This window comes from Pteronotus mesoamericanus, unplaced genomic scaffold (assembly GCF_021234165.1).
Source record: "Pteronotus mesoamericanus isolate MK-2021 breed Mesoamerican mustached bat unplaced genomic scaffold, CSHL_Meso_final scaffold_31, whole genome shotgun sequence".
Taxonomy (NCBI): domain Eukaryota; kingdom Metazoa; phylum Chordata; class Mammalia; order Chiroptera; family Mormoopidae; genus Pteronotus; species Pteronotus mesoamericanus.
In genome coordinates, this window is record NW_026555312.1 from 454,501 (window position 1) to 480,000 (window position 25,500).

The 25,500-nt window shown below is 42.3% G+C and overlaps 1 protein-coding gene and 1 pseudogene across 4 annotated transcripts in view; one reads left to right on the plus strand and one right to left on the minus strand.

The window, feature by feature from the left end:
• The window catches only part of LOC129085749 (PRELI domain-containing protein 1, mitochondrial-like), a 124,778-nt pseudogene extending 108,062 nt beyond the window's left edge, over positions 1-16,716 (minus strand).
• Positions 16,717-17,085: 369 nt separating this feature from the next.
• The window catches only part of LMO4 (LIM domain only 4), a 17,141-nt gene continuing 8,726 nt past the window's right edge, over positions 17,086-25,500 (plus strand). Inside the window, exons 1-2 of one of the 4 annotated variants that reach the window (XM_054592084.1) lie at positions 17,086-17,092; positions 20,443-20,681. In XM_054592084.1, coding sequence (XP_054448059.1) covers positions 20,446-20,681 — 236 coding nt within the window. In that variant the 5' untranslated portion in view covers positions 17,086-17,092; positions 20,443-20,445. The other 3 variants (XM_054592083.1, XM_054592081.1, XM_054592082.1) reach the window with 3 other exon arrangements.

The window sequence follows — 25,500 nt, forward strand, 5'->3', positions numbered from 1 at the left end:
CTCCTTTAGGGTGGGACCTTTACAGTCTGGGGCTCTTTTCATGGAGTTCAGTGCCATGTGGGGGAGGGGCGGGTCCTTTACAGCTAATTTCTTTTAAAGCTCTAGTTCTAATTCTCTTCCAGTCATTAAAGAGAGAAGAAATTTAACATGGCTGGTGTAACAAATACCCAGCCCTGTGGAATCATAGGACGGATGATTTCCCCAGAAGATTCAACAGTAGTAACAATAACAATAATCAATACAAATTAGAGACATGCTTCTGTTTTAATGTACTTAGTAAGCAGGTCTCTTGTCCTCAAATAAGTCTAAAAGAGGACTGTGTTCTCCTAACTGACTCGAGTGCTGTTACGGAGGAGGCATGTATGTGTGCATGTGCCTGCGTGCGTGCGTGTGTGGGGGTGTGTGTGTTCCCTATTCCCTTAGGGATTCTATAGCTTCCTTCATTCTTCGCCTCTCTCATATTACAGAAAGAAGGTAATTTTTCCTGGCCATTTACTAAAGCTCATTAAAGACTGGAGAGAACAAACAATGCTACTCCTCAGAGACTACCATTCAAAGTCACTCTACAATTCTCTGTTCTAATACTTGAGACAAATTAATTATTCCTTAGTGAAAAGTGTATAATTCCTATTCTTCATTTTTTGGGGGGTGGGGAATAATAATGGGAAGTTTATATCTGAGTGCAAAGCTGTCTGTACTGAAGGAAAATGAGGGAAAAAAAGTGTGTTCTAAGAGGAGTAAAAGCAATTATTCTAATAATAATTCTAAGAATATTAATGTCTTTTTAAAGTAGATTGACTCCAAATAAACACAGAGGTTGAAGCAATGGGAGGCTGGTTTATTTATTAATCATTCCAAATATGCATTCTTCCAAATGAACAACTGCAGTATCAACTTTGCCGGCACATATTAAATTTAGTTAAACAGCAACTTGCAAATTTCAAAACTTTTGTAACCAGAGACTAATTTGTTTAACACATTTAGAATGTTATATTGATGTAAAGTCCCCCATATTAAACTTCAAAAAGAAAAGCTCTTGAGAGTTCCTCATTGTAAAGACTGCATGTTGGAAATGAGATGGAAACAAGTCTCATTCTCCTGTTTTGTTTTGTTTTTAAATCTAAGGCAGGCTCCAGGCCCTGGCCCTCATCCTCAGCACTGTGTTTGGTCATCTGCAGAGCAGCCAGTATCTAACCGTGGGGACTGGAAGGCGATGGTTAAGAAAGGCCTAGTGTTTCCCTTTCATCTCTATTAATTAATCCTGGCTCCATTCGCCCAGAGTACGTTGCTGTTGACATCACCTTTTCCTTACACTTTAAAGAGTCCCAAGAGAGATCGACTGCAGAACAAAACTGGACAAAGAGTACATTTGGTAACCATTTTATTTCTCAATTACCAACCTAAACGTATGGAAAAGATTTGCGCGCTATCCGATTTACACAACAATTATGCTTCAAAAGTTTAGAAATAAATAACTTTTTTCTTGGACTCATTAGTTCGTCTACCAATTGTAATTGGTGTCAACTAACGAGTTTGTTCCATAGTTTGCCCTTAATTACTGATAAAAGCTAAATTGCAACTCTAGCCAATCAGAAACTAGTTTATTCATGAGAGTATAGTATTCTTTTAAAAGCTCTATTTGTTCTAATAAGTGGTTTTCTGTTTGGCTGAAACCTTCCATAAGCCCCCTTAACATAAGCAAAGGACTCCTAATAACTGTACACAATGAAGGAATATCATTACTGCCCTCATTCGAATAGATGAAACAAAAAGAACATTTGATAAATTTCAAATGTATATGTCAGGACTTAACCAAACCCTGAAATCCCATCCATCTGGTGGGAAGTAGATATTAGTAGCCTTAGGACTTATATGGAGAATGTGTTTCCTCTTCCGTTGTCAAATATTTTTTTCAAAGTATCCCCAGCCTTCTGAAACAGACAGTTAGATATAGGAGAAACCCAACAGTCAAAGGGCATGTTAAATACTGATGGTATAAACAAGGTTTGGCTCAGGCTAAAATCCCACATTAAAAACAATAGATGTTCTGGGAACAGGAGTGTTAAGAGACAGTGCATGCTGGAGTCATGTTGCCAGGGAGGCCAACTGCAAAAGCCTCATCACAGAACCGTCATTCTAAAGACAACCCTCTTGACTGTTGTTTTCAGAAAACAAACTACACTTCTTCAGGATAACTAGAAATTCTGAAGATCGGTTCCTACTCTTATAATAATGAGGATGCTTTTGGCTGCAGTGATCAGAAAGCCCAGTTAAGGTGGATAGAATCACAAGAGCATTTGTTTCCTCACATGACAAGATATTTGCAAGCAGAAGTTTCTGCTTTGATTAATTCAGGCACCTACCAACATTATTCTAGACACAGGTTCTTATTATCTTTGCACTCATTTGGCCTCAGTGTATTGGTAACTCCTTTGATGGTCACATGATGGCTCTGGCAGCTCTCTCTTTCACTCCTTTCTTTCTTTCTTTCTTTCTTTCTTTCTTTCTTTCTTTCTTTCTTTCTTTCTTTCTTTCTTTCTTTCTTTCTTTCTTTCTTTCTTTCTTTTTTTCTGAGAGAGGATACCTTCACATCAAATACCACAGCTAACCTCTTCTAACATCTTATTGGTCAGAACTGGTCCACATGCCCAGTCCTAAACCAATCACTCGCAAGTACTGCCTCAGGCTCAGACCAATCATAGTTTATCTCAGAGGCTGTGGAAAGGGTCCTAAGTTCCTGTGTAGTGCTTGGCACGTAGATACCTGAACAAGTTTCACTTTTGAGGAGAAAGGGGATGGCAGAGAAGGATTCGTAGTCAAGGTAAACAACAGCGTCAGTTAAGCACTTAAAGAGATTATTATTGAGATGGTAACCATTCTCAATGACTTCCAGTCAAAAGTAAAGAGCCAATGAAAACATGAATCCAGAAGAAAAGGTTGAGCATGGAGTGTGGTTTGTTGTAATTCTCATATCACCCCTCAATAAAGGGAAGCGCATCCTGGCATTGGGAGGAGGTATAGACAGCCAGATGATGAGGTGGGGGGAGTGCAACCAGGAACCAGGGCAGACTCTGCCACTAACTGGCTGGGCGATGTCTACTACACCCTGGACCTGAGCGCCCCTCACTAACCTCGCTATGAGATGTGGGGGTGGGACAAGAGGATCCCTAATACTTCTTTTCGCTTTGGAATTGATAGACCTTCACTTTCTCGCTGCCACCTGGTATGTCTCCTTTGTCTCTACTCTCCAGCTGATACAAATGGCATGCCAAAATTCTCTTCTTGCCTTTAAATATTTCTTATGTGTTAATCGTTTCTCCTCAGACTAGATTAAAAGAGCCCCAAGGGCAAGAGGTCTCTGTATGTTTTGTAGGCTCACACATAGTAGGCACTCTGTCATTCCTTATTGGTTTTGCTCCAGCATCTTTTGGTGTCTTCAGGTTTTCTTTAGAGAGACAAAGTAGCACTCCTAAGGCAGAAGTAGTATATGTTTATTTGTTTAGTAGTAGCAGTAGTAGCGTGAGACCAGGCCTAGTCGCACAGGCACAATGTCTGTGAATAAGGCAGCACTCCCTGCTTCCCAATGCCAACTGCTTGCTTTGTAAGTACCATTGCTATTTATGGCAGCAGAGTGAGAGACAGTAAGAGAGGCTGGTTCCCATAACCTGCCTTGGTCTTAGAGACAAATGACAATGTAATGTTTAAGGAACTTTATAAAGGTTATTGAGGGGATTTTTTTTTTTTTTTTAATGAGAATGAAGATGGAGAAGCTGTGGGATACAGAAATTTAAGGTTCATGCAGATAATTCTCTTGGACAGATTTTTTAAAAAATCTCTAACATCACTTTTCCTTAAAACTTGGTCAGTAGTAACTTTTTAGCCTTTATGTGTTTCCTATTTGGAGGCTGACAAGCAGGTAGGAGGCTCCAGTATTTTAGAGGGAAAACATCCATGCAGTTGATTCCTTTTTCACTTGGCAGTATCTTTATTCAGTTTTAGAGGACTTTGGTGTGCAGAACTTCTTAAAGATGGGAGTGATTATTTCGCGATTAAAAGTATACAAATGCTTCACCGTCAGTTCAGCACATGATCGGTGGCAACAGCAAGAAGAACACTGGATCATTTTACAACATGTGCCAAATGCGGTACCAGCTCTAACTGTGATGAGGTGTGGAATTTTTATGGAAAAATAAAGAGCATTATGGCAGACACTGTTTATGGCCCAGACAATAATCATCTCCCTGCTCCTCCTTCCCTGCTAATCTATCCCTGATTTTCAAGCCAGAGATCAATCGATTTCAAGCAAGGTGTTTCTTTCCCCAGCCCAGGGATTTAATCGTGATTGGTCTAGGGCTGAACATATGCCTTTGTTTCAGCCAATGGGATGTAGTGGGCAGGAAGTTCACTGGACTCTCTTTTCCTCAATAAAGCTACCTTACCAAATCAATGATCTATTTTCAGTCATCACCTTAACAGCCTCCTCCTTTGGAACATTGTATTCACATCCCGTCTGCTTTTCAGGTCCCAGACTGGGCTCTTCCTCCGATCCTTGACCGGAGCACCCTAGGGCGCCCTAGGGCTCAATCATTGACCTTTTTTGTAACAAAGCTTACTCTATATGGCCTCACTCATGGTTTTAATACCTTAGTATACTGATTACTCCCAAATTTCTTTCTACAGCTCAGACCTCTCCCATAAGCTTCAGGCTTAAACATCTCACTTCTCAACTTTACTACATGGGCGTTAAATGAAGATCTCAGCCTGTACTATTACATTTACGTTCAAAAGAGAATCCTGATTTAATTTGTGATCCTGCTCCTTTCCCAGCTTTCCCCATTTCAGAAAAAGGTAACTACTGTTCTAGTTCACGCCAGGAAACTAGAGATCATCTTTATTTTGTTCCCTTTCTCCAATCCCCCACACAATGCATCAGCTTAACACGACCTATGTCGTGGACCTGGACCCTTTCTCTGCTCACCACTCTCACCATTCACCACGCCTACTTGATCTGTCACGGCAGTAGTTTCTTTACTACTCTCTCACTTGTACGTTTGTGCCCTGTGTCAGTTAGAATTGATTCCAACTCTGTATTTTAAAAATTCACAGTGGTCTAGTGCGTTTGGAAGTAACTATTCGAGCTTCCAGGATTCTTTCAACAACTTCATAGTGTCATCAGGAGCCCACCTTTCACCAGGGCTTCGGTCTTTGTGCTCCATCATCTCAGTAAAAAGTCTTTTTCCTGGTATGACATTTCCATCCTCAAGGTCATCTTATGGTGAAACTTTAGCCATTGGGTCCACAGTTTCAGGTCCAAGGAAGGAGGAAATATGGAAGGTAAAAAAATGGGTCCTGCCCAGCTGAATCAGCTCTTTTTAAGAACTTTCCTAAAGGTCTTACATATTACTTTACATATTATTTATTGGACACAACTGAGTCATACAGTCAATGAGCTGCAAAGGAAGTTTGAGAAATGCAGTCTTTTATTCTACGCAGCAACAGGCACGTCTTAATTTGGGGTTCTATTTCTAAGAGGAAGGAGAGAATGTATCCCACGGTTAGCTTGTAGCAATTTTGCCACACAGCTCTTTCATCAAATCTTCCCCAAGAGCCAGCCAATTTTAAAAAGTCTGATTATGACATCACTCTGCTTAACACTCCCCAATAGCTTCTCATTGGGCTCAGATTAAAATCTAAGGGCTCTGTCTCTCTTTCCCACATCATCTGTTGCACATTCCGTCCCTGTTACTCCATTCTAGCAATGCCGGCTTGCATTGAGTACATCACTCTTATTCCCACCCCCGAGCCTTTGCACGTGCTGTTTCTGCTGCCTGAAACGTGCTTCCTTCAAATATGACACGACTCAGAACCTCACTTCTTCCCAGTACAGTCTTGCCTGCTTTCCTGATGTCACTATAAAATGATGACTGCAGGGCTATGATCAGACCTCTGAAAAGCTTAGAAAATCTTACGTATTGAATATCTACCAAAATGACAGTAAACACAATCCCCCAACAAATATAATTTAAGAGTGCTTATATACGAATTGAGTTATACTACAAGTGTCAAGTTAATCAGTTAGCTTTATGGACATTTACTTGGAAATTTAGTAACTTTAATTTTTGCAGTTTTGCTTTTGTACTTTGGGACCATGAACCTTCTCACTCCAGGTATCTAATTTTTTTTTTTTTTTTTTAATATAAGCTTGAAAGCTTATATGCACTGAGCATTGTGCCATCGGACATGTTGGGTGAAACTTCCCTGTGTGGCAAGTTTTACCCCAACCAACACACTGAAAGTGTTCCAACTACAGAAACTTCTTTAATTTTGAAGGTATCTTAATGAAAATATTATTAATAAAAATTTTAAAACTGATGTTACTTTTACTATGACAGCCCAATTATTTAACAGTGGTTTAAAATAAGGTTTGTCAACCTCAGCACTATTGATATTTTGGGTAGGATAATTCTTCCTTGTAGGGGACTTCTTTATGTTTTATCTGATGTTTAGTGGCATTCGTGGCCTCTACCCAGTCAAGCCAGTAGCAATCCCTGACCCCCAGTTGTGACAACTGAATATGTCTCCAGACATTGCCAAATGTCTACTTGGGGATAAAAATCATCTATGGTTGAGAACCATGGGTTTAGAAGCTAAGTTGGCACAAACCTATTAAATGAAGCCCAAACACTGATTTATTAGCAGACAGGAATGGACTGTGAAATGCGAAAGGTTTCTTCAAACTGTACAACTTTGTAGGATTCATGGAGCAAGTTTCGTACCTCAGCTTTGACACTTGATTGATCTTGAGCAATCACTTTTATGATTCGAATTTCTTCAATTTTAAAATGGAGGCAACGATGCCTGTTATAACGGGTTGTTAATAAGATTAAATGAGTTGCTTTATGGAAAGAACCTGGCCCAGGGTCTAGCACACACTGAGAAGTCCGGTGTTTGCTAGTTCTCCCATCTGAATTAAAATGGAAAGATGTGAGCGAACAACAACACAATAACAGTGACACAAATTCATCAGTGGGAAGGGGAATGGCGTGGGCTGAAGATGGTGCGTGCAGGGGTGCCCTGCCCCACTTCTTGGAAACAGACGGGCATTTACAGTTGTCAGGACATAGGAAAACCCAAAAGAACCGTCAAAGGCACATGAACTCACCAATGGAAATTTTGAAATCAAACCCGTGGTTTTATCTGTCTCACATATTCAAAATCCAATCCCTTTTTACTTCCCTTTAACTATCACTGTGGTTCAAGCCACCCTCAGCCCTTGCTTGGTTACTGCCAGGACCTCCTCTCTTGTGGTCCCTTTTCTTTTGACTTAATTCATCTGTAGTTAGTTCTCTACGTAGCCACAAGAGTAATTCTTTTTAAAATGTAAATTAGTTTCTAATCTCTTTTCTGCTCAGAACGCTCTGACAGTGTCCTTTCCCAATCCAAGTAGAGGCCCAAGTCCTTATTTACCCCAATCTAAACTCTAATCTCATCTTTTCCTTAGTAAAGAATCTACTGCACCCAGACCACCTGGCCTCCTCCCTGCCTTTAAACTGCACCCAGTACATATCTTCTCAGGGCATTTTTACTGCAGATGCTTCTTCCTGGAGCTCCCTTTCTTTAGATTCAGGGCTCCTTTATTTCCTTTAGGTTTCTGCACAAATGTTCTTATGAGATCCCCCCTGACTCACCTACATAAAATTGTAGTCCATTACCAGACCCATTCTACTGGGGCCCGTAGCTCCCTTTCATTTTTATCCTGCTTTGTTCTTCTTCATAACAGGTGCCACCATTTAACATACAATAATTTATAGACACAATGAGGGCACAGGCTTTCCTTTCTTTGCTGCTCTAGCTCTAGCACACTGAACACTGGCTGGCACATAGTAGGTGCTCAATAAATGTTTTCTGAATAAACAAATAAATAGAAGATAACAAAATTGTCATGGAGGTAAAAATAACAACAAAGAAAACTACGAATCTTTCTGTATAAGACAATTGATAGGGATTTTTTTCAATGCCTTGTGTCTGCCAGGCTGGTTCTACCACTGCCCTCCTAAACATTTGGTTGTAATAACTCTGACATGTGTAAATAATATCCTCCTGCCCTGCCCTCTAAAACAGTCATAGATACTTATCATCCCAAGAGGTGAGAAAGATGGAACTTAGGATAGGATGACAGGTAAGGAATTAATGAATATTAAGCAACAGAAGAGGTAGACACCTGTCTCATTCTGGCTGCTCTTTGTTGGTCTTGTCTACTCAAGAGTAGGTCATGTAGCAAGCCAGTTGGATTCTCGGGTCTAGAATTTGCTCAGATGACTCCCATATGCTGCAGAAGTCTGTTCCTCAGGCTCATTATGAGACCTTCCATGGCCCAACACTCTCTTTTTCATGACATGTTTTGTGTGTGCTTGTCTGTTGGGCTCTCTATTGACCCTCATCTGTGATTCTAGCTTCCATCCTTTAGTCATGCATATTTTGGCCAACAACTGACGTTTGTCACTTTTTAAAAATTGTCTTCTATCTCTTTTCTTTTGAGTAGTACCTTTCTCCTACCCTATACATTCTTAGTGGGAGGGGACTTCGGGAAGCCCACTATAGAAGTTTAAGAGGCTGCTCCTTCCTCTTGTCCAGGAGGCTGGCATATGCCTGAGAGTGCCCAATAACTAGGAAACTCTACTTAGGGATTTTGCAATCTGACTGGGTGGCCCAAAGATGGGAACAGTTGGAGGTCATTGTACAGGCAACACCACACTAAGTCACCTTGTTCCTGCTAAAAGCCCACTGTTGAAATTCCTACTTCTTAACTCTTTGGAGCTCTGCTCTTCTTGCTTTTTCCTAGAATGGTCCTCAGGTCTTACATTAATTCAAGAACCCCTTATGTCTTTGTGTATGCTTACTTGTGCATGAGTTAGTTGTTGGCTTTTGTTCATAAGCTCAAATCCTGATTGATACAAGCCATGATTGTAGTGAGAACATTCCAGCTTTTTGCTCCAGGCTCTGCTAGGAAGGGGGATGGGAAAATAAGGAGCAAATAGAAGAATTCAGAGAAGAGGGAAAGAATTTGCCTTTTCCTCACAGCACTGGTATTAGTTTTCTACTGTTGTATAACAAATAACTCTAAATTTAGTGGCTTAAAACAACACCCATGTATCATCTCAGAGTTTCTGTAGGTAAGAAGTTCAGGTATGGCATAGCTGGGCTCTCTGCTCAGTGTCTCAACTGCCTGAAATCAAGGTGTGAGCCAGGACTGCCATCTCCTCTGAGGTTTAAGGTCCTCTTCCAAGCTCTCTGGTCATTGGCAGGATCCATGTTCTTACAGTTCTAGGACTGAGGTCCCTATCTCCTGAGGTCCCATTTGTTCACTGGGGACTGCTCTCAGCTCCTTGAGACTATCTTCAGTGCCTTATCATAGGTCCTCTCCACGATGCCTCTCCCATAAGGCAGTTTGGTCCTTATAGAAAAATCGGGGAATATCTTCTGCAACTTTGAATCTTTTTGTCTTCTTCCATCTCTGACCTGTAGACCCTCTTTTAAAAGGGCTCCCCTGATTAAGCCAGGGCCACCCACACTCAAGGAGAAGGGATTCTTCACACTTGGCGTACCAGGCGGTAGGAATCTTAGAGACATCTTAGAATTCCAACTACCACGGCATTCCTGTGAGGATGCCACCTGGAGAAGTCTATTACTTGGTACAAAATTATCATATGTATTCAAAGAAGTAAGTCCATAATAGTTGGCTACAGTGGCTAACATCCATGGACATATAGCTTTGTCCTGTAGGCCATTGCTGGGGCCTGCTATGTGTTTGGGGTGCCAATGTGGGGAGCTTGTAGATGTTTCTAGAATAACTGATAACAGTGTTAAGTCGATGTTTGTGGGGTTTTTTTAAAGGACACATTTATTTCTGCATTTTTGGTGTTTGTTTTTCTAAATAGCACAGTCTTTAGAAGGTGCCTTCTGATCAGAAGAATCACAACAAATCTGCTCCTCTAGTCAGAAACAATGTGCTCTTTAGTCACCCTGGTACCAACCAATGTCATTCTGCCACCCCACATCCATCAGGAAAAGAGATCATTCTCTATCAGCCATTTGGCAAGATTGAAACAAAATAATTGTAACACAACAGTGTCTAGGATCCATGACACCTGCTTTAAAAATAAATCTCTCCTGGCTTTGTCTTCCCTTTTATTTTCAATAAATGCTTCAGTATTATTGCCACTGCATTAATCTAGCAGCAGGAAACCATTATCCTATGACAACAGACTCTTCCATTAACATTATCTTTTAATTTTAAGATTGTTTATATGACTGCTAGAAGCTACTAAATTAAGATAAAATGAAGAGAGAATTTTTTTTTTTAAGCCAAGTGTTCAGTTAAGTTACCCACCCCCAGTCTTGACGGCTTGCCTGTGTTGACAAAAGAGGCACCATTATTTTTCTATCAGCTTACTAAATATTATTTGGGTATAAGTTGAAATTACTAGAAATCTAGACATGCTTTAAATGTCATCTAGGAAATAACCATTAAACTTTAAATTATTATTTATATTATTTGCTATATTGCATGGTATATATCAATAGTTAAAAATATGGGTTATTTTTATGGGAAGCAGTTGTGGTAAATAAAACAATAATGAAATCACAATGATGAAAACTGAGTAAAGAAATAAGGGAAACATTTGTCTAGTTAGTTGAGTTTACACTGAGAAATAATTGAATTTGGGGAATGTAGCAAAAATGAGACAGGAGGAAAATAAACCTAAATTAAAAGGAATTTGTGGTTATTAGTGGTTCTTATTTAATGTTCTGACAAATGGACTTTAAAGCGACAGCTATATCACATTAAATGGTATCTATAAATTTTATATCAAACATATTACAAATATTCTTTCAAATGACAAATAACTTGCTTACTATCTGTTAATTTTTAAAATTCTCTTGTATCAGCTCTATCCTAACACTTGAAGACACCGTGTAAAATCTTTCAGTATATGTTTTGTTCCATCCTCATCTGTTCCCATGGTCTGAGGGCTTTCTTTCCAAAAGGCTGGTACAATTACCAGTGATGAATATATTTAAATAATTATTAGAATAGTGAAACTATGCATTCAGTTGTCTAGGTCTGTGATTCTCCACACCCATGGGTAAACCACACAGAAGAAAATTAATAGAAACTGAGTTACTGTTTTAATAGAAATTGCACTGGAAAAAATACTTAAGCTGTGAATTCCCCATATTGTTAATGTAGTTCAAGTAGGCCATCAATATGTGTCCTATTTACTGATAGGTGCAAAATAGGTGGTGGGAGATCAATCAAAACCCCCTTCCATAAATTACCATGACTTCTAGAAATTATCAAAACTTCACTGGAGTGTCATACATAGTCTTCCCAGCAATGAGTTATAGTCAATAATTCATTCCCTGACTGAGCTGATAACAGGCAGATATTCTAATAATGTGCCAGGATTTACTACTGGACACAAGCAGTAAGTAGGAATTTCAATGCAGTGTTAAATGTTATCTCAGTGGAGAAAAGCAATAAAAACAGGACACAGAGAGGCATCTGGGTACAATGCTTGGATGTTTTAACGCTCTAATTAGAACAAACATGTACAAAGGTAGTGTTGTTTAAGTTTTCATTCTTTCTTTGAAGCAAATTGTTTCCAGAGTATTATTTTGTAATGACTTCTCCTGGCCTTATTTATTATCAGAGTGCACCACAGATGGCTCTGAAAAAATGCTGAAAAGAAAGTCTATTTTATTCTTGAGGTGGTTTCCCAAATTTTAGAATGGCTTCGTGTATATATGTTTTAAAGGAAACTTCCCCCTGCAAAGTCATCATCTTAAACTAAAAGTCTTAAATATATTTTCAGTGATTTCTTATCATACAGAGAAATCGACAAATTTGCTTTCTCTGTCAGAATGTTTTGAAGCTAGAAAAAGAAGTGGTGATTCATCAAAAACAATTTTATTATGAAATTTGATTTATGTTGAGAAATATAAATGATGACGTTATAATGTGTACCTCTGCATGGAGGGAACACATTTTAGTCAATTGAGTTATCCAATTTTATTATTTAAAAAAATCCATATCTGGTTGTTCTTTTTATTCTAAAAAATTTATGGCACTGTATAGAGTAGGAATGTGTGTTTTTCATGTCTATGGACAGCTATGGATTGAACTCCCCTAATTCCACTGGGGCAATTCATTACAATTAGATGAATAAATGTTATCATATTCTCACCAACTTTTTTCTGAGTAAACAGAGAGTAGTATTATACTTTAAAATATTACATATTATTACAAATCTTCAGAGAAAATGCTTAATTATATCAATACTATAATTAAAAGTGACACCAACTAAAGAAGCTATGATTTTGAGCACTTAAAATTTCTGAATTATTAGCCTTTCTTTACTAAGAACAATTAGTGGGAACATAAGGGATGAATTATGTGTTAATGCTTTAGTTTCTCCATCAATAAACACTCATTTCCATCATGTTGGATAGGAACTGTAATTAATCCTAAATGGAATTGCTATTTCCTACTGGATTTATAATTTTAATATGTATTTTTAGTAATAACCACCTCACATATATATATAAATGGCCGAGTCATCCACACACCCTCTTTTGTAACTCTTACAAAATTAAATTATCCATAATAAAATACAATTCGACTTTAATAAGCATTGCTGTCAACCCACTAGATTATTTAGAAGACCCTAATGAACATATAGTATAACCATGTATATATCTGATATATTTGCAATACTATATGTAGAATATCACTTGCCCTTGAATATTGTTGATGGAACTCAGTCCAAAAGGAGGTAGTACCAATAAGTCAATTAATATTTCCTGTGATATCCTCAGTATGAGACATATTCATATATCAAGATTTACTGATAGCTCTGAGGCAGATCAGGGGGATTTTTAAAGTCCTGTTCCTACCCGAATAAACACATATGAAGAAAGTGAGCCATTTCTTGCCACTGTAATATGTGGTCTTGCTATGTCAGGCAAAATGATTGTCATAGATGTATTTCCTTCTTTGCCATCATCTTGTTCAACTCTCTGGTCATCTCTAGGAGTTTCAAGTTATCTAATCAAATAGAATAATCAAAAGGAAAATCTACACCCTAAATTATATTTCTTACCACAACAATATCAATAGTTTAGTTTTCCTCAGTGATCTAACTTTTCCTGCAGTAAAATCAACTTCACTATGCTTTTATAGTACGCTATAAAAGAGAGGTTAGGATAGAACTTCTTAAATACTGATTAATATAATTTGGTGGGACATTTACCAAATGTGGACATTTACCAAATGTGGACATTTGGATTGCTTAAAAAAAAAAAACCAACAAACAACCAAACAAGAATGTTCTAATATGCCAATTACCTAACACTTTATCACATGACAGATTTAGTAAGATATTTGTAAGCGATTTTAAGAAATACTAACAAAAGGGAGTGAGTAAATTTAAAGTAATATTATCAATATTTAAAACCATGACACGGTTCTCTGAAATGCAGTTTTTTTAATAGGCTGAATTTACTATAAATTCCTATTCTTAGCTGCTGCCCCAGTGTCCCTGACTACTTATCATGCAGTACCACACCACCCGCCAGCCAAGAACAACATCACACAGAACTAGTGGGGACCTAATTGCCATTTCTCCTCTTTGGGTTTTCTCATTACATCTTTTGGGGAGGTAACTACCTTTCCCCGTTCTTCTCTCCACTCCTTAATATTTTGGAATTGTTGTCCTAGACTCACGCTTTCTGGATTCACCTTAGCTCAAACCTTTAGATTTCATGGGATCTCTGTGATGGCGGCAATGAAAGTAGGCAGATTTTTTTTTAAATTTCCTTCCGAAAAAAGACTCCTTTCAAAACCAGTTTTGCATTGACTTTTAATAGATAAAATATTTTTTCTTGAGAAAGAGCTGGGGCACTTTGTCTTAGGGGCTGCCATATCAAATAGTGTGGCTGTTCTCAAGGTATGGAAGGCAACGTGGGTCTGTGTGGAAAGTGCGTGTTGATGGGAGATTTTAGACAACTGTCACTTGGAGAATGGAAACATGATTATGATTCAAGGACTTCACTGAGAAGGAAAGGTGTGGTCATATAATTTGGGGGCGATTAGGGAAAATGATGGCTTGATTTAGGATCAACATGGTTTCTACTTTAAGATTCAAGAAAGAAACAATTTGAATTTCTCTTTATTTTCCAAAGCACTGTACTCTTATCTCTTATTGTAGGTAAGTAGGATGAATGATGAATGTATGATGTCATCAATTTCTTTGAACTACTGGGCAAAAACATAACAGTACTATTTGAATTGAGGTAATTTTACTATATATCACGATTATTCCCTTGAACACTGTTTTATATTCATTTGAAGAATACCTGAGCACAGAAATCCCTGACTCATAATGAACTTGTTTGTGTTTACACAGTTTTTGTGAGTTTAGCATTCGTGGAAGTAAAAGATTGACATTGCTTTTCATTCAAGTAGGAGCTGACTTTCAGACCACAGCTCTTGCTATTCAGAGGAGGATGGACTGCAAAATGCAAAGAATGCAGAAATAAAAATTACCCAGCGGTGGCGCTGTGGTTAAAGTACACCTGAATTTTGATTACAGTGAATGTATTTACTCCCTACCATTCAGAAGAGACCGTTAGCCATTATCTCTTTTGTATTTCTATAACCGCAACATCAGCAAATAAAAATCTCTGGGAATATGCTCCCACCCACTCTAATCTACCGGGACATATGTAAAGACCTCATTACACACAGAATAGCACTAACACTAAAAACACCTTCTAGGCCCCTTCTAGCCTAACCTTCTAGCCTAATATTCAAAGTTTTATCCATAGTTCTTTCCTTTCCTTCCATAGAAACTATGTGGATCCTTTGGGGAATCACTCAGTGATATCTGAACATGTGCCCGGTTAAATTTCCAACATTTCCTTTTAAAATAAAGATTTTATTTTAGCATACGTACTTCAGGAAATACCTAAAGTACCACACTTCATTACAGAACAATGCACTATGTGTTCTATTTAGGAAAATCATTTTGGGAAAAAAAAAAAAGCAAGGCCGTTTGCTTAATTCCCTCCCATGTAGATGACAAAATTAAGGCCCAGAGAAGGAAATGTACTTGTACATGACAAATCATAACTTCATAGTAGCCCACTGAGATCTTGTGTCATCTCCTTTTGATTATTATAAATTATTAACAAATTGAAACTGAATCAGGCAATTAAAAAGTCTGCATTATTTGTTTATGGGGGGTCCTTTCCTAATTTGGTTTAACTTAATTTTCTTTACTAACCTTCAAGGAATATTACATCTTTTTAAGTTGGCCTTCTTTAATCACACCCATCTGCAGCTGTTTTCTGTACAGGACATTTGAATTACTATTGTAGTTTTAATGATTTTTAAAAAATGTTTTTCATACATGCACTTGATCATAAAAATGCAAGTTTAAATACCAATCAATAAAATTGAGTCGTTTTTAAAACTGAGTCACTTCCATTGAGGTGCTAGAAGTATAGAATAAAGAAATGAATATTCACCTTGGTATTTAAAATGTCCTCTCCTCGACGTTTTAGGCAATGATTATTGTTTCTTTTGCAGCCTCAGTTTTGATTGTTTGAAAGAAAGAAATCCCCACGCAGACACTAAAACCATAGATGTTTAACATCTGCATTGTCTAGCCAGATTCTCCTGCATGTTCCTTTCCTTAATCTAGCCGTGCAGAGTGTAATACAATATGAAAACTTGTCCCACAAGGCTGGTTTTACTTAATGATACTTAGCAGAAGGGCTTTGCACTTTCATAATTTCCACCAGAAAAATCTCTTTGGAACTTAATAATAATAATCAGACCTAATATTAGCCTCAGATCAGAGATTTATTAAACCTATTATTTGGCAGAGGAGATAAAGCTGAATGACTAGGTATTTAAGCATCTAGGTTGAGCTTTGGCCCTGGAAAGAGACTTTGAGGCTAGCACCCTAAAAGCATTCCTCAAAACTTGATTTATACTGGAAGTGACCTTTCTTACTCTCTAGCGGCTGGGAGATTGCGAATTTTGCAATTACTTCCATTGCTTTTGAGGGCTATGAGGAATTCGGAGGAAAATCCTCCACAGCGGCGTGGATAGAGGAGCAAGGGTTTCTCGCCCAAGTTTTCCTCAACTTCGAAAATAAAGATTGTGATCTTTTTATCACAAACAACTGACAAATATCTATTAAGTGCGTACAAGCCATTTGGTTTATACACGGGTTACTGGGGAGAGGGAGGTAAGCAAGCAATTTTTAGGGTCTATTGGTGCCCTTCCTGGTTTTCCCTTGTTAACTAAACTTCCACTAAGGTTCATAAATGTCCATCAGCGTGAATTTTTTTTTTAATCACCTCTTTTGTGTGAGTGTGTATGTACGAAGTCCACCACCCTAATATTTTGGGAAGATTTCTCCTCCCAAACAGGAAAAATCCATTTCTGAGAATGATGTGAAATAAGTTTCCTACGGGTCTCGCCTACGCTAGAGGGGAGGTCAATCCCCAAGGGGCGCACCGGTGTGGGTTCAGAAGGTTTCCCGCGCGCGTAGAGGGCAGGTGCCGCACCCCGCGCCTCCGCTTTCGACCCCGGGCAGCAGAGCAGCCCCGGCTGGGTCCTCGGGCCCGGTCACTGGTGCCCATTTGATTCCGGCCCTCCCCTTCGCCTTCCTCGGCCCGCTCGGCCGCCTCGCTCTCTCCCCCCGCCCCCAGAGTCTTGTTTCAGGCATCCCTTTGTCCTTCCCCGGATTGGCAGGTTTTATTATTCCGCCTGAACAATCCGGCCGCCCAGTGGCTGAGGGTCGCTGACGTCGGCGGCAGAGCCGGGGAGTAGTTGGGATTTTGCTCTGTCAGTAACACATGTGTAAGAGCCGCGGAGGGAGCGAGTGAGCCGGCTGGAGGCCAGCGCCGCTGCCGCCGCCGCCTACAAGCCGGGCAGCAGCAGCTCCAGCAGCAGCCCCGGCAGCGGCGCAGGCTCCCGCGCGCCGGCCCCGGCCGGTCGCAGCTGCCCGTCTCTCCGGTGCGCCCGCCGCCGCCGCCGCTCCCGGGGCTGTTGTTTCTGTGGCTGCTCCGTGGCCGAAGGTGCAGGAAGCTCGGCGGTGCGGCCGCCGCCGCCAGCCCGGAGCGAGCGAGCGAGCGAGCGCGCGGGAGGGAGGAAGGCGGTGGAGGAGGAGGAGCGGGAGGAGCGCGGGCGGGGGCGGGGGCCGGGGCCGCCGGGCGGGGGAAATCTACAAAGTGAAGCCACATTGCCAAACTTGCAGCAGCGATTGCAGCAGTTGCTGCCGCTGCGCCGCGCCTGAAGCCGCGCCGCGCGGGCCAAGGGCTCCTGCCGCTGCTCGCGCGGAGCCGGAGGCGGAGGACGAGGACTGAGACTGACACTTCTGCTCCCTGCCGCCTGCCACTTACGCGGAGCCCCCCAACCCAGCCTCAGAGCGACGCGTTTAAAAAAAAAAAAAAAAAGCAGCCCGCAGCCCCCTCCTCCCCTTTCCTGCTTCTGCGAGAACTCCCCCTCCCACCAGCCAAGGCGCCCCTTCCTTGGAAGCCGAGCGGCTTCGCTCGCATTTCGCCGCCGCCGCCTCTCGCAATATTGCAATATAGGGGAAAAGCAGGTAAGGGGACCGCTGGGGAGCTGCGGGCAGGAGGGTGGCGGGAGAGGAGGGGACCGATGGGAGCCGGGGCTGTTTTCTCGGGCTTCCTTCCCTTGACCGTCCCAAATTGCAAGTAAACAATACGTTGGCTTGGATAATGCGCGAGTCTGAAACTACCGAGGCTGGCCTGCGAGCTAGCGCGGAGGGCAGCCCCGGGCCGCCAGCTTTGTAGCGGTTCCTGCTTACAAAAGGGTTCTCGGAGACGGGGCGGGCGAGGACCTTGGAGGGGGTGGGGAGATTTTCAGTTCCTAAGGGAAAGGCAGCGGGTGCTGAAAGGAGGGTTTAAGTATGAGAAGTAGTGTGGGGTAAAATAGTCAAGACCCCCCCCCCCCCCCCCGCACCGCTTCTAGTAAACACTATTTTTGAAACAGTGGCAGAGAGGATCTAAGTGAGAAGGATTCGGTATTACTGAGTCTTAAAAAAAAAAAAAATTCCTCTTGGTTTGTAAGTCTTTTGTTCCAGCCCAGGAGAAATCCGGTGAATCACCTAATTAAAATCAAGACATGAATTAAGCATCCATTTTTGTACTACAAATTGCCAGCACTACGTTTGTCCCTCCCTTGGTCTCCATTAAAAAACACCAGAGACGTTGTTAAAGGGGGGCAGATTTTGCCTCTAGCTGCCAGTTCTGCTTTCTATTTCACTGACTATCCCAGGACCTAAATTGCTTGGCTATGTAATTACTAGAGTATAAGCCTATTTAACTTAAAAGCTTTCTTTTTTTTTTTTTTTTTTTTCCAACTCTAAATGAAACTTGATGAGGGCCCGTCCTTAGTTATCAGGGGAGTCAGTTTCTGGTCAGTCCTCTTGATTCATCTCTTTTAGATTTAATCAGCATTAAGGTATTGCTTGTCCTTAAGAGCTTTAGCTAATGGGGTTACTGGATGCTTTTCTCAGTGTAATGTTTCCTTTTCAAAAAAATATACATATATATTTACCTCTCACCAAAGATGGGGGCGGGGAAGAGCCTGGAATCTCCTCCCCCCTCTCCCCTTTTAAAAAGGAATTCGGAGCGATTAAAACGTTGGGGGAAACAGTTTAAAGACCTAGGGCAGGAAATGCAGATTCATTTGGGTTAGGGCTGAAATTGTAACAAAAAGCAATTCCTCGAGTAAATGCATCAGATAAATCAATTTACATAAAGGTATGATGCATTCGGGTAAATGCAATGCTAATGGGTTTTAGAGTGGTCTTGTTTCCAAAGTCTCAGGGTTTTGTTACAGCTTAATTGGTGCAGTTCTTATTCTGGTTTATTGTGCGGTCTCTGGACACACGTTCCGGGACTCTTTCGGAGGAAATGTGTTTAAAATCGGCCTATTTAAGGAACCCGAGTCCTTGTTTCGTTCCCTTCCCCTCTTTTTTTTTTTTTTTTTTTTGCAGCAGTGAAGTTGGGCCGGGGACAGGCAAAGTTCGCCCTCTCCCTTCTGAGGTATCAGCTGAATGTCTTGAGCAGATAGCTGGGAGCCTCGGGGGGAGCCCACACTCTCGGCTTACAGAGGACAAAGACAAAACAGGCTGCTTAATTGGCAGTAAATAACTTGATCTTTTTATAGAATAAGTGACTGGAGGAACACTAGGACTTTATTGGACTCCGGATTGAAGGCAACAAATTAATCGGTTTAGGCTAAGCTTTATAAATTGATTCCTATATTATACCTCAGTTGCTTCTCTTATGACATTCATTAGGAAGAGTGGGGAATTTTTAAAAGCAGTTTTGGTGACAGCAGGACTGGCTCGAATTGTGCATCCTTTCAGAGTGCCTTTTCACATATCTGTAAACTCCCCCCTCCCTTTTGGAGGAACAAAGCTTCAGCATTTAAATTGCTGATCAAGGGCAGATTAGTGAGACCAAAGTGGAGAGTGTTTATATAGGAAGTTAACAGGCATCCTAAAGTTCAATGATCTATTATCCTTGCCTGTGTCCTGAAAACACAGAGAAAACACTCATTGATCTTCAAAATGAAATGAGATTTGGAACAATAATGGGAGATGGCGGTCACCACAATGGCATGTGAAAGGTGCTGTTTAAAATACGAAAAACCAGTTTCGCAACTTTACCCACCACACCCGCTCCGCCCCCCGCCCTCGCCTCCCGCTTCTGTCTCCCCGCACCTCCCCTCCCACCACCACGCTGTCTCCCCTCTGCCGGTTCTTCCCTCCTTCCTTTCCAGAAAACCTAACTACTTCCAACTTGTGAACTGCAGCTGCACTTCCCAGGGCAAAGCTCGGGAGGGAAGGTGGCTTCGTGGCTCCGGCAAAGGGCCGCCTCTCCACTCCCCCTCTGCTCGCCTTCGGGGCTCGGCCTGGGCTGGGGAGGGGCCGGGTGCGGCGGTGGGTGGGTTTGACCCTCATTTGCTGGGGGCGGGGGCGGTGGGCGGAGGCGGGGGGCCGGGAGGAGGTGCCGCGAGGGGTGGAGCGCGCCGCCGAGCCTCGCTCGGAGTTTTGACAGTACCCAAGCTGAAATTGTCAGCAGCAGCGAGCGCTGGAAAGTTGAGAGGAGCTCGTGGCCCCAGAACAAAGCTTGAGAAAAGTAAACAGGCGGCTGCTGCCGGCGAGCCTCCCTCCTTCCCTCTTCCCCTCACCCTCCTTCCCGCCCTTGCCCTGCTGCTTCCTTTCAGCGGGTCTGGGGGAGAAATGGTTTGCTAGTTCACGCTGTGCTTACTAACTTTTGCATCGCCCATGTTTTGCCTTTCTCTCCCTTTCCCCTTCCCGCCCTCTGCAGACCATGGTGAATCCGGGCAGTAGCTCACAGCCGCCCCCGGTGACGGCCGGCTCCCTCTCCTGGAAGCGGTGCGCAGGCTGCGGGGGCAAGATTGCGGACCGCTTTCTGCTCTATGCCATGGACAGCTACTGGCACAGCCGGTGCCTCAAGTGCTCCTGCTGCCAGGCGCAGCTGGGCGACATCGGCACGTCCTGTTACACCAAGAGCGGCATGATCCTTTGCAGAAATGACTACATTAGGTAAGACTTGGCTGCCCTTCCCAAGATGGGCAGGCAGAGCAATGCAAGGCCAAAGGTTACCAAAGGTTTTAAGGGAAGGAGCAGGGCTCTTATGAGAATACATTGTAGCCCTCATTTCAAAAACCTTCTGGTTGGCTGAATTTAAGGGGTTCAAGAAGCATGTGTGTTAATTTTCTAATTTTTAATGACTAATGGCAAATGCCATGCTAAGTAAAAACGGCCCATTTGGTTGGACTGGGGCCACTGGGTGTGCAAAGGTTGGGCACTCCGGGGACCAAAATTTTCAGTGGTCATCCCCAGCTGGACCCTTAGCTAAAAATAAGCATTTCAGTGAGAGTTAGGAAAAAAACTTCTTTCTTAAAACAAGGTAGGGACCTACATTGAAACTCAGACACAAAAGATTGGCGGAAAAGAGTAGTTAGTGAGAAATGATTTGCTATTGTGATGGCTAATTATGATATTTACATAAACACCTTTAAACTTTTTAAAGTGTAAAATTGACTTGTTCTTTGTGTTGTGTGCCCTTGTGAAAAATACTGATCACCCATCAGTTTTAAAGACTTGTAATTCTTACAGCAACACAACAACAAAAAACCCTAAAAGATGGTAATGTCTGTTTCTCTATACTGTTACTTGGAGGCTTGTGCTGCCCTGTGTCAGTGTGTGGTTTGTGATGTAGAATCTGCCGTTTTTTTCTATTGAGGAATGTTCAGATTTTGGGTTCATTGTCATTTGTATCATTACCCTTGGTTTCCAAAAGAGGTTTAGAAAGAGAGACTATAGAATATACTAATCTTGCATTTTAAAGCAATGTATAGGAACATTCATACGCAGTTGTAAGCAGTCTTTTCCAACAAGTTTCAGTGCAATTAATGGAGAGAATTCAGGAGGTCAGGTGCCTATAGGATCTTTTCAGGTGAACTCAAGCTACTTAAACTCATTAATTTGAAAGGAGGCATTTGAAGGATTACACATTTAATTTGAGTAAATGGTTTGATAGACTGATGCACATGAATGCTTCTAGGAGGTGTTCTGTTTCAACATCCAGTAATTAAAAAAAAAAAAAAAAAACCCCACCACACACACCGTTGATACTAGAGAAGTGCTCCAGACAGAAGTGCTCAAGGACCGCTCACTTTTAAAAAGAATTTCATTCTATTTAAATTTCTCGTCTAAACTGTTTTCTTTATAGTGATTAGTAGAACATTTTGATCTTGTTTCAGTGGCGGTGAATCAGTGGATGAGATATTTTGTGCAAAGTTTAGTTCCATTGTGAGTCCCGCACTCTCTGTCTGAAACTGCAAAAGATCCCAGTGCTGTTCAGAGCTGAGCATACGGATGTTTACTCCAGTGATATCGTTAAGTATAGAATGGAGTAAAATGACATTTGGTTATTCCAATAAAGCAACCTGTGTCCACTCTGCTGGCATCCTCAATCAGCCAAGTAAAAGAAATACAGGAAGGGAGAAGGCTTTTATTTTTAAATTAAGATGGCAGCATTAATTTCACTAAGTGTTCTTTTAGAAGTAAATGTTTGAAAATCAGGAGTAGCGTGAGTGTAATACTTTCTGGTCCTCCTTCCAAGCAGTGCCATGAGCTTTGACAGTATTGTAATTAAATAGAGAGCAAAACTGTGGTAAGAAAAGAGGGTGGTTTGAAGTGGAAAAATTGACAGTGCTGTTCAGACACGGTGTATGGTACAGATTCATCTCTTCTCCAAGTGCCTTCAAAAAACCTTTGCTTCTGATTACCACTAATTAAAAAGAAGATGGGTCCACTTGCATTCCCTGAGGACAAGTTTAGGCAAGTGGCTTCCTGGGACTCTCCATTCCTTTTCCTATACTTGAGGCCAAATAAAAATAAATGCCCATTTGGTGTTTTCTCCTGGCTTAATGGAGCAGTGGAGGATGTGTGCAGGACCAGCCTTAATTAATTGGGCCGTTATTCTCCTTCCTTTCTTTTTGCCTCTGAATTTGAAAACTGGAGCCAGGCTAGCTGTTGAACTAGACGCTGTCTTGTGAATCTTAGATCTGTCCCAGAGGGATGAATTCTAACTCGGTATCAAAGTGATAGCCTCAAATTCTGCTCAGGGCTCATCAGCAGCTGACACCATCCCCCCTCCCTCCCCAGCCCCAACTTAAGGAATCTAAAGTCTTTCTTCAGTGTTTCCTCTGTCGATAAAGATGCCAAAAGGGTGGGAAGATGGGGAGGCCTTCACCTTCCTTTTCCTCTCAGATACCCCCCTCCCTAATCCGCCCGCAGAACACTTGTTGGAGGTGCTTTCTGGTCTGCGGGAGGGCCACTGAAGAGCTGAGTAATCTGCTCTCTGGCAGCCCCGTGAAGGGGACCCTTTGGCTCTAAGGCCCGGCTGGGACCACAGCGATTTATTAAGGGCTTTTAAACTGTCTGACTTGGAGGCTGTGGTTTTTTGAAAACAACCTAGATATGGCTAAAACGCGGCGGGAGAGCTAGGAGAGGTGTGTGTATGGGGGGAGGGGGCGGGAGCGGGAGCGGGAGCCGTTTGATAGTGGGTGCACTGCTTTTCCCCAGTTCCCTTTCCCCTGGGCGACCGAGTGTCGATTGGGTAGAGCTGGGCTTCTGCCTCCTCTCCCTCCAAGATTTCAGATAAAGCGGCTGCCTTGCTGCAGCGAATCCGCACAATTAAAAGCTTTAATTAGTGGCTCCTCCATTTTCTTAGTTCTGATGGGCTTTATCTAATGAGATCTGGTCTCTGGCTTAGATCTGCTCCGAATGACGTGTCCGCAATGAATGAGAGCTGCGTCGCAAACAAAACATTTAATTAACAAAATTGGCCTCTAAGAGAGGGAGGGAAAGGCAAGGGTGGGGGTGTAGAGAAGGGGGAGGGTGGATCTTAAAGGGACCAACGCCTGTCCTCTCCCCGCCCCGCAACCTTACAAAGTCGGCGAACCTTGGAACCCTTCTTCCTTCCCAGCTCCCGACCCCTCAGCTGAGTCCCAGCGCCACCAAGTAGCCTCGGAAACTCCGTTTCTTTTGCTTCAAACCCTTCTTCCTCCACCCCCATCCGGCCAGAAAAAGTGGCTTGGAAAGTGCAGCAAGAGGAGGAAGTTCAGTGATGACGGGTGGGGCTCCAGATCCTGGGAGGGCTAGGAAACGCGCCAGAGGCACCGGTGGTGGTCCTGGGCCAGCCTTTGCTCCCTGGGCCTGGACCGGGTCTGGGACCGGGGACGGGGGACTGGCTCGGCCCACGGCCTCAGTCGAAGCGCCCAGCTGGCCAGTGGCCGCGGGCCCGCGAGGGGGCGAGCGCAGGGCAGGAGCTGGGCAAGCTAATCGCGCTTTCTCTCTCCGCTCCTTCCCGGGTGGTTCACGTGGCGCCCGCAGCCGCAGTGTGCACGGCAGCCGGAGGTGGGGGCCTGGGGTGAGAGGATCAGTGGTGGTTGATGGCGGAGGGTGTGTTTGTGGAGGGGGTAGCGATAGTAGCGTTGGGCAAGGGAGGCGCCGCCAGACATCGAGTTCATTTCCCTGGTAATCAACAGCAAGCTGCTATATTCAGAGAATGCTGTCCCTTTAATTGAACAGGCTAGGTAATTAAATGGCACTTTTCCAATAGGACGTGCTAGGTAAATCTAATAGTTGGTTATTTAATATCACTTTGAAGTCTGCCCACTCAAGCACAATGACAGCACAGGAGCATGTGAACTATTAGCTAGGAGAAAAAAAAAACCCGAGGATCTCAAAAATTAATTAAATCGCATGCAATTTAGGGGGAACGTTTATCTTGATTTGTCATAACAGAATTAATTCAAGGCCTCCAATTCACTTGGGGGCAGATCTGTTACTCTGAATTAACCAAGCGTAATTTGGCTGATTTTTTTTTTTCCCCTCTCCGTCCCCTCTAATGCAGCAGTTGCGATTATTCACAGCCCCCCTCTTAAGTATCAATAGCTTCTGGTGCTTTTAAGGTGCTTGGTCTCTAGTTATTCCAAAGTACCTTTAATGGACTTGGCTCCAGGCATAATTTCTGGGTTGCATTTCTTTGTTACATTTAATATAGCTGGTGCAGAATTTAGATTAAATATAGGAACCTGCTGGAAAACCAATTGCTTCTGCATCAGTAGCTGTGGATGTGCATTTTTCTCCTCAGATAGGTTGCTGATATTTACTTGCAGGTACAAATGTATACCTTTCAGCCACACTCTTAGAAACACACCTCTCCTTGCCTGAAAGCAGTTTTGAAAACACAGCCAGGTAGTGCTCCATATTGCCGGTGTTTTGCTTGAAGTAATAACGCAGTACAAAATAAGCCCACCTATTGGTCATTGAAGTTATGGAAAGATGCTAAGCATTATTACTAAACTAAAAATACTACTTGCTCTCCATCTCTTTATGTCAGCAAGGAGAATTGAAGCTGAGCCGGCAAGCAGTACCAGCACTACGTTGTGCTTTTCACGTAGGCGTAAAGCACCTTGAAAGTGCAGGGGTTTGGTGGGATTTCTTCCCTTCTTTTCCCTTTTTCCCATATAAGGAACCTCTTGATGTTTGTGATTGATTGCATTGCCCAAATGCTGAAATATTAACGACCTTCTTGGACTGAGGACCCAAAGAAAGGAAACTGAAACCGATTCTGTCATCACAATTAAAGACTCCCCTGGCTTTAATTAGCCTGACCTGGGGTATATCTCCCCATTGCTTGAGTTAAAGAGAAAAGAGCCCATTATAGTCCAGTCTGAGACCGATAGCTACTTAATTGAGCACCTAAAGCCTCGAGCCTTTTAAATCAAACACTGTCCTGGACAGTCCCCCTGGTTAGATAATTAACTCTCTAGTGCACAGAAATGCT